Source organism: Anastrepha obliqua, chromosome 2 (genome assembly GCF_027943255.1).
Source record: "Anastrepha obliqua isolate idAnaObli1 chromosome 2, idAnaObli1_1.0, whole genome shotgun sequence".
In the NCBI taxonomy this organism is placed as follows: Eukaryota; Metazoa; Arthropoda; class Insecta; order Diptera; family Tephritidae; genus Anastrepha; species Anastrepha obliqua.
In genome coordinates this window covers 122,553,133-122,561,838 of record NC_072893.1, presented here as the reverse complement: position 1 = coordinate 122,561,838, position 8,706 = coordinate 122,553,133, and the positions used below count along the sequence as shown (strand labels likewise).

General features: G+C 36.4%; 3 protein-coding genes across 7 annotated transcripts in view; 2 read left to right on the top strand and 1 right to left on the bottom strand.

Moving 5' to 3' along the window:
- The first annotated feature begins 226 nt into the window (after nucleotides 1-226).
- On the top strand, nucleotides 227-1,981 carry LOC129237208 (box C/D snoRNA protein 1). The gene is made up of 4 exons (XM_054871732.1): nucleotides 227-417; nucleotides 673-1,267; nucleotides 1,325-1,490; nucleotides 1,552-1,981. The coding sequence occupies exons 1-4, from the start codon at nucleotides 239-241 to the stop codon at nucleotides 1,854-1,856; spliced, it is 1,245 nt and encodes a 414-aa protein (XP_054727707.1). The 5' UTR covers nucleotides 227-238; the 3' UTR covers nucleotides 1,857-1,981.
- An 89-nt stretch (nucleotides 1,982-2,070) lies between these two features.
- LOC129237209 (vesicle-trafficking protein SEC22b) lies at nucleotides 2,071-3,463 on the bottom strand. The gene is made up of 5 exons (XM_054871733.1): nucleotides 3,109-3,463; nucleotides 2,883-2,992; nucleotides 2,451-2,706; nucleotides 2,337-2,382; nucleotides 2,071-2,267 (listed from the first exon to the last, which is right to left on the bottom strand). Exons 1-5 carry the CDS (start codon nucleotides 3,181-3,183, stop codon nucleotides 2,119-2,121), a joined length of 636 nt encoding a protein of 211 aa, XP_054727708.1. The 5' UTR covers nucleotides 3,184-3,463; the 3' UTR covers nucleotides 2,071-2,118.
- A 1,416-nt stretch (nucleotides 3,464-4,879) lies between these two features.
- The window catches only part of LOC129237035 (uncharacterized), a 44,638-nt gene continuing 40,811 nt past the window's right edge, over nucleotides 4,880-8,706 (top strand). For 3 of the 5 annotated variants that reach the window (XM_054871408.1, XM_054871409.1, XM_054871406.1), the window contains exons 1-2: nucleotides 4,880-5,096; nucleotides 6,494-6,929. In XM_054871408.1, the coding sequence (XP_054727383.1) occupies nucleotides 6,525-6,929 (405 nt within the window). In that variant the 5' untranslated portion in view covers nucleotides 4,880-5,096; nucleotides 6,494-6,524. Of the gene's footprint in view, nucleotides 5,097-5,508; nucleotides 5,697-6,493; nucleotides 6,930-8,706 lie in introns of those variants that run through there. The other 2 variants (XM_054871407.1, XM_054871410.1) reach the window with 2 other exon arrangements.

The following is an 8,706-nucleotide window of genomic DNA, read 5'->3' as shown; positions in this document are numbered from 1 at the left end:
ACAGCTGACTTTGAAGTTCCAAAGATAGATTACTAGATGCGAAATTCTCTTTCTCCTGAGAGCAGAGAACGTAAATTCATACAAAAGTTATCTATGAAGTGAATAGCAAAGAGAAAACGAAAGCTGTCCGCACCCGCACTGTCAAAACCGTATTGATTGCCCGTTGAATTTATTTCTAAAGTCCCTTACTAGAAGCGTTGGAATCTTTTGAAAATAATTAATTTATACTTCACAAGAAATGAAACGTTTACACGACACAGAGGCTTCAACGACAGACACTGAATTACTAGCGAGTCATGTTGCGGATAAAGAGAAGCGCGCGAAGAAAGATGACTCTGGCACGTCGGATGAAGATGCTGATAGTGAAGATGACAAGGCCATCAATAGCGATAGTGATATTGAAGCATTGAGCAGCAGGTACTGTGGCTATTTGAAAGGCAAACAAAATGATAGCATGAATTTTGATAAGGCTAGAAAGCATTGAACTTACAATTGAACCACGCTAATGCGCTTAGAGCAGTGGCATGGTTTTGAAGTAATTTTAAAGATATTTTGTACACACACGCACATACATGCATACATGAATTCATAAATTTGAAGCATGCTATCTTGTTTGAAAATATTTTCTGACAAATTTTACACATTTTTCTCTTTATTTATGTTTGGCTCCAGCTACCTCACACCGCGTCTTGGCAAATGCGAAGTTTGCGCCGCTGACAATGCACGCTATTGTTGTCCTAAATGCGAAGTGAAGACATGTTGCCTGCGTTGCGTGCAAATACACAAAAAGGAGCTCGACTGCGATGGAATACGTGATCGTACCAAATTCATTCCTCTGCGAAAAATGACTAAAATGGATTTCATGAACGATTATTACTTTTTGGAGGAGTGTACGCGCTATGTGGATGCTCGCAAAAAGGATACAATTAAACGCTTTACACGTTACAATAAAACGTTGCCAATACATTTGTTTCGCTTGCGTGGCGCCGCCGCTGAACGACGCACTGTGCTCCGCTTCTTGTTGCCGAATTTCTCGCGCCACAAAACTAATACGACATTCTACGATTGGAATTCCCGTAAAATTTACTGGCGCATAGAATGGATTTTCGTCAATGCAGGAGCGCTACAGTATGTGGATGAACGTTGCGCTGAGGATTTGACATTGGCACAATTGTTGGATAAATATATGAACATAGAAAATGCAGAAGCCGTGCCGCAAAAGAAAGCATTGTCATACTATCAAAGTGCTGGAATCTATAGGTTGAAGGTATGTGTGCGCGTGTTTTTATTGTGGGTGAAATAACGAAATTATCTTATTTTGCAGCTTTTGCTAAAAGCTGAAGGCATTAAATGCTCACGCACACGTTATTATGCTTTGGATGTGCGTAAGACATTGAGGGAGAATTTGGCAGGTAAAACTCTTGTAGAATTCCCCTGCATCTACGTAAGCTATGAGCAAAGTCCAGCTGGTTGTGATATAATTGATAGTGGTAAATTATTTAAAAGTATAAATTTGTATTTCGACTAAATCAAACATGTTCTAATGTTTAGATGAAGACGTTGAAGCCGAAACCAAGTGCCATGAAGCTGCGATAGAAGCGTTACACAAACGACGTTTGAGTGAGAATTCCGCAAACGGCCAAAATACTGACGTGGCCTCTGATGAGGTGCAAGCGGCGGATGCCAAAAAATTAGCTAATGTTTTAGCGGAAAAGCGGCGTGAAGCACGTGCGCGAAAGCGCGAGGAGTTCGAGAAAGCACCTAGTAATTTTCTATTTACCGACGAACAGTTGTGGGAAATGCTATCGTCATCTTCTTCCGGCGACGAAACGGAGGAGGAAACGTGTAAAAGTTAGTAACAAATATAAATATGTGAGTGGAATTTATATGCGTGCAGATGTAATTTTTTTTATATGTTCTTAAAATGTTTTTTTAAAGCATAAAATAAGAAATAGAGTTTTTTTTAAATACATACTTTTTATTATATTGCCTAGAAAAAATCAAAAAATAAACATTTTGTCATTCACTTGTCACTAAAAATATAATATATATCGCCATACATACGGTTAGTTAGCTTTTCTCATATTACTTTCCTTTTTAATAAACATTTAACAATTATTACAAAACCCAAAAGTATAAAACAAATACTACTATAGCAATACCGGCCGCGCCAAGTTTCAAATACATCGATTTTCGATTTAAATATGTCGCATCCTTTTTGTATTTCTGGGACATCATCGAGAGATTTTGTGTTTTAGTGTCCAATTCTGAACAAAAAAGAATTAAAATGTAAATCCTTTATTTCCCGCAAACCAAAAGAATTGTGGAAAACTAACCTGATAACACTGTTCCACGCTGCAGTACATCATCGATATTTTGTACCTAAATGTTAAATAAAAATATTACAACCCATTAGTTTTGACCTTACTTGTGCTCTTAATTTGGCTCACCATAATTCGCTGCACATCCTGCAATTGCGTGTTGATTGCATTTATATTTCGTCTTCGGTCGGTCAATTGCTTTTTGGCTTTTTGTATGTAAACGTCGAATTCGATAAATGCATAAGGACGTGTCACAGAATTTACGCGACGCCCATAGTTGGCATGAAATTCTTGCGCTAGGTCCTCCAAGTAATTGAAGGCCAAACGTTTGGAGTACATTTTATCACACATCACCAGATAGCAGACATCATTTTCTATGAGATAGCTGAAACAAAAAGGAAATGCCGGAAATTTATCGAAAAGTTTTGAAATATAGACACGACACATATAAGCGCATTGGCCAAGTAAAAATAAAAGTAAAAGCACTTTATATACATTTCAATAACTTCAATGCTTTTTAAATTATTGCACTTTGCTCTCATTTTATTGCGCTGCACTTACTGAAATAAATAAGGTCCAGTTTCTATGCTGCAACGCGCCGGCGAATGTGAACCCAATTTTCTGAATAACATTTTCGCTTGATTTTGATATTCTAGTATGGTGCGTCCAGACTATTTAAAAATCATGTAGAAGATTTTATAATTAGAGTACGTGAATAGCTATTGCGCCCCCGTACTCTGTTAGGGGGGTGGCTAATTATAAATAAGCTGAAGTTGGGTATTTGTACCTGTTCGTCATCTTGCATTGTTCCCACCAGTGGAAGTCCGTCTATCACACGCGCAATCAAAGTCAACAGTGCCATCTTTTAGGATTGTGTTTGCGCCGATATCGAAACTAATGTTGGTGAAGTCCCTGGGAATTTGTTCCTCTATTTGCTGCAAATTGCAGACACTAAACTCATTACAACCTTTTGCGTTATTTGGAACTACTTTGTTTTTTCTGAATTGCTAATGGTGTTTGCTTAGAATTAATCTAAAAAATTAACAAAAAACGCATCGAAACAATTTATAATCCGTTTCGTTGCAAATTGGTGAAATTTATGGGTTTATGGAGCAATCCGAACACGTCAGCTAAATGTCAAAATCGCCGAACAAACAAGATTTTTGTTGTAATAAGAAGAGCGCAGGGTTGCTGGTTGGGTTGTACTTATTTGATTACCATAATTTTTTAAATTAATTTAATTGTGCCATTATGTATTTGTTTGAAACTGCTTTTAATGCAAAAAATAAAACTACAATATACGTAAATGGATTTTTCAATTTTTTAGCATATCCATCTTTATATACTAATTCGGAATACATTATTAATATGATGGTATTTAGTACTGCGACTATCTATACGGTCCAGCACTCGAAGAAATGCGAAGAAATAAAATCAGTAATGGATTTCATATGTAATAGTGTGATTGCATTAGGTTTGGCTGGACAATCACAGCCAGCGATTGTTCGTGATCTCGACCACCTTAACGTAAATAAAGTTTTTATTTATCGCACCGTTATAATATTGAAAAATGATCTCAAAGTAACGACTTACAAGATCCAAAAGGCGTATGGTCTCACATCAAGGCAGCAAGAAGTCAGACTTGAGAGAATGAAGGAGTTGCTTCGCTTGGCCGAAAGCGGTAAATTTCCGAACATTGTAGTAAGATGATGATTCAGTCTATAAGCCTTATTGGAATTATTGTGATATCAAACCATTTGTATTTCATTTCATACAACCTTTAAAACTGTCACTGAAGTTCGATTCAATACGCTATTTTCTGTCCTTACTCTCCTGAAAAAAAAGAGGAGAAGTTAGTCTTCCTACGCCACAAAATTGCTCTTAACCTATAAATGGGGAGACCGTTCCTACAACAATTGGCTCTATGTTACCAGGGAATGCATGTATAGGGAATGTTTATGCTGTTACAACAATAACCGCCCCTTTACTGGTTTATTTTTTTCGTTTGCAGTAATTTCTGTATACCCTAGAACCTACGGGACTCCTACTTCATTGGTTTGGCGTAAGATATTCAGTTTATGATGACATTTTACGTAACCTGGAAGGAGTTGAGAGCCTTAATTACTATCTAGATGTTAGCAAGGATAGCTGTGCTTTTGTTAATCAAGGCTAAAATGGGCGCATCTTTCTAATGCGTATACATCCGCTTGAAATATACTGGAGTTCCTGCCTAGCGCTTCAGAGTATCTTTTTCTGGCCCGCGGTCTCTTGCCCCTCCATTCGGTTCATATATTAGTTTTAGATAACCCTTCCCTAGACTCTTAATTGCCTACTTCAGTAAACGTCTCAAGGTTTAACTAAGAAAACATCAGTGGCATAGTGTCGTCAACACAAATTAAAATTTCCTACGATTTTGATAAGCACCTGAAACAATGATACCTTTGCTGTTTTTTGAATAGCCCTCCTCGCTTTCCCGAATTTCTTCACCAACTGCTCACCCTGTGTTGGAAAGACGCAGAAAGAGAAACAGATGAGAAACGTCAGAAAGGAAAAAGATCGGTTTGAGTTGGCAGTGAGATTTTTCCTTATAATTGCAGTCATTTTGCAACCAATTAAAATACTGCAGTTTCGTAGGAAATCCACACATTTAACGAAAAAAATCGAGTGTAAACGAAAACGAATTAATTAGGACAGAAAGTGCAAGTAAAATTATGCGTTTTATCGTGTGTGAAAGCACGAAAACGAAAAGTGACAGTACATAATTGAAAAATAGAAGTAAGTTAAGAAAGAGAAGCATGAAAAGCAGAAAATGGGCATATAAACGCATATGTATAATTTTATGTGAAAGTGTTTGTAACTAGTAGCAAGTGAAATACGTTTGAAGTAAAATACAATAAACAAAGTTGTGTAAAACAGACATTCGAGTATTACTTCAGCACAAAAAAGGTGTTATTGACCTCATTTTATGTTTTTGTTTTACATTATATAATTTGCACTGGAAAACTGCTAAATTTAAGCGTGCATAAATCTAATACTGTTTGCCCAGGCCATAAAGTCCCTAATCGTTGCGGCATGCAACCCTGCCTATTACATTTTCCTTTTGTTTGCTTTTCACTTGCTTTGCCACACGTCAACATTAAATTTTGACATTTAATTTTTTCTGTGTTATAAACTCGTTCATTGTACTCTTTTCTTTCGCACTGTGTAGATTTTTCACTGAAAAAATTTATAACTTTCACGAAAATCGTCTGGAAATTTGTGTACTATATATCAGAAAAACTTATTGCACTTACGCATGTAAAAGTGTTCGGGATATGTTAGATAACTGTAAATAGTAGAAAGTGTTCAAATTTGTTTGCTGCCAGAAAGTAAAAGGTAAAACTTCATTGGTGTGGTAGTTACCATGAAAACTTCCACGTAAACCTTTTCATTTATTCCTTTACGCCGCGCAACTGCAACAACAATGGACACAGTATGGGAGTAGTGACAAAAACAAGAAAAAAAACACAACTGAAGCAGAGAACGTTAAATATGCATAAATGTATACATATGTTTAATGGGCTCTCATTGAACCAATATAATTACTTTTTTTTCTAGTTGTAGCTTCTGTGGTTTAAATGAGTCTTGATTTTTTACATCCACATATCCGCATATCCCATATATATATACGTCTAGTGTTTTTGCGTTGCGTATTGGTTATTTGCAGACGAGCATACGGCATGGTTGTGTGCCTGTATAAAATCCGGATTATTCAGCGTTTCTCTATTCTAATTTCTTTTTGTTTGTTTACTCTGTTCAATTGCTTTCAAACTTACTATTCAATTTAAAAAAGTGCAAGTGAACCTCAATAAAAAGGAACATATATTCAAGTGCTAAATGTTAAATTTACAAACGTATTTTGCATGCATTAGTCTGTGAGAAAAGGCACTCATCGAAAAATGCATGTTCATAATATAATACCCTTTAAAATTGTTTAAATATGTATTATAGTTTCCCCTCGATTCCCATTCATTGGCACGTTACAACAATTGTTTTATTTTCCTTCTCTTTTCAATTCGACACGGTCAATCACCTTGCTAGTTTTCATATAAATTCAAACATTTATACCATCTTAGTTGTTTCGTTAACATATCATGAGTTCTGTTACACATCACTATCTTTTTTGCAAACAGCTACAATTTCGGTGTATAAATTGTAAGAGAAATGTCTTGGGTGCAACAAAATGCATCAGCGCTACCGCCCACGCTGCCACCGCATCAGCACCAACAGCAGCAGCAGCAGCACCCATATTCACAACAGCAAAAACATCAAGCTCCACCGGTTGCACAGCAGCAGCAATCATTAAATATACCACAACAACAACAACAGCATTTATCACCACAACCATTGGCACCAGCCAATTCAGTTGCCACCACTAATGCTTACACGAATCCGGTACCGCCACTTGCATCCAACCTGCCCCCCTCCTCTGGCGCATATTTGAGCAAACAGTTAACTTCTAACAATAACACTCAACAGCCGCAGCAGCCTAACTCCTTACGCTCGCCAATGCATGCCAACGGTGGCACACACCAGCAGCAGCCTGGCCATTTTGGCGGCGTACAGCAGGTAACTTGATTTGGGTTAACAGGGCCTGGCTCATGTATTGTAGTATAGTTGTATTTGGATGAATACGTAGAAACATGTGGTTTTGTCCTATTACTGGTGTAAGCTTATGCATGTACATGCATACATACATAACTACAGGAAAGAGAAAAAATGGGAAAAACACTCAGATATTGCGCTATTTTCGGTCATTTTAATCGTGTAAATGCGTTTATATGTATAAAGTTCACTTATTGGGTTCGCAGTAGATAATTGTATTTTTTGTTGCTCTATGGAAATCACATAAAAACGCAGTGAACATTAATTTTGTGCATTCACGACCTCTCATTATCATTTTACTGCCATTGCGATAATTTCACAAATATATAAGTAAATGAAGTTCCTTCTTGGGTCTACAGAAAATATAAAACAACAGTGATATACATATTTTGTTTATATGCTAAAATTTATATTTTTTAATCGGAAGTTTTCTGAAAAAGGAATCTAAATAGCAATACCTGGAAGGATATTGCCTTTAAATATACCCAATATTTATGTTAGCGCTCTTTTGCCTTCAAATTTGTTGCTCATTCATCACTTCCAGCTTCTCCAGCGTAAGCCCAAGAGGGTGGTGCTTTCGATTGGTTCCTATAAGAATGTTGTTTCACGACGACGGATTCATTCCCATGGCAGCCGGTTCTACGTTACCGGAATAACTCGGGGGTTTTACCGATGAAGGGCTGCCGCCCCAGTAAACTAGCTCTGTCTAGTGAACGACGATTAGTTCTACATACAACAGATTAGGATTCACGAAAGTTTTGTATCTTGGATTTAGATTTAATTTTATTGTCATCTTACCTAGCGACATATACCGACTTATTCATGAACAGAGGCAAACTAAGTTACTTCGTTAATGGTCGTATTATAAACACCATTATTCGAGCATTAACCCCAAACGTTCAAAACCTGCCTATCCATCATAGGTACCCACCAACCACATTACCCCATACACACGTCCCCGTATTGGGCACACCATAATTACTAGCGTACACCTATTACACCTGCCCCTTCTGCCAAGCAACAGTCAGTGTACATCATCTACTGGTATCCTGCCCAGAACTTGCTTCTCAAAGGCATCACCACTTCAGCAACACAGATCCTCTTCTACTTTTAAAAGAAGCCACTGAAGAAAACTTTTAAAAAATTTACAAATTTCTGAAAGACACCGACCTACTCCGTCGTATCTGATCCAACACATATCACCAGCCAGCCGAAAGCCTCTGCTGCTAGCGCTGCGTTTGCTTGAGTTTACTTATAATTTTATTATCATGTAAGCTTTTAAAAATAAAAAATAAAATAAATAAATAAATTTTATTGTTGTTGTTGCGCCAGCTAACAAGAGCTTTTACCGAATAGAAATCTATTGTTTCACGGTGCATGGAAAATTCTAGCCTTTTTCTTTCATATAATTTTAAAATAGTTATTTTTTTGGAAAATTGTTTTCTATCATGAAAATCTTTTAAATAATAGCAAATCATATAGTCGAAAAATGTTGTTTTTTTAGTATTTTACCATGGCAGATTAAGGTAAACCTTAAAACATTTTCAGAATTTACGGAAAAAGCACTGCAATTCTTAAAACATTTAAATTCTACTGACAGTTAGCAAAACATTGGTTATTTATAAATTAATTAATTCCTAAAAACTATTGACATTTATTTATTTTTATTTTATTTAAGTCAAACATACATCTATGGGTTGCTTTTACAATGATTGACCTTAAGAATTGATTATATATTTAA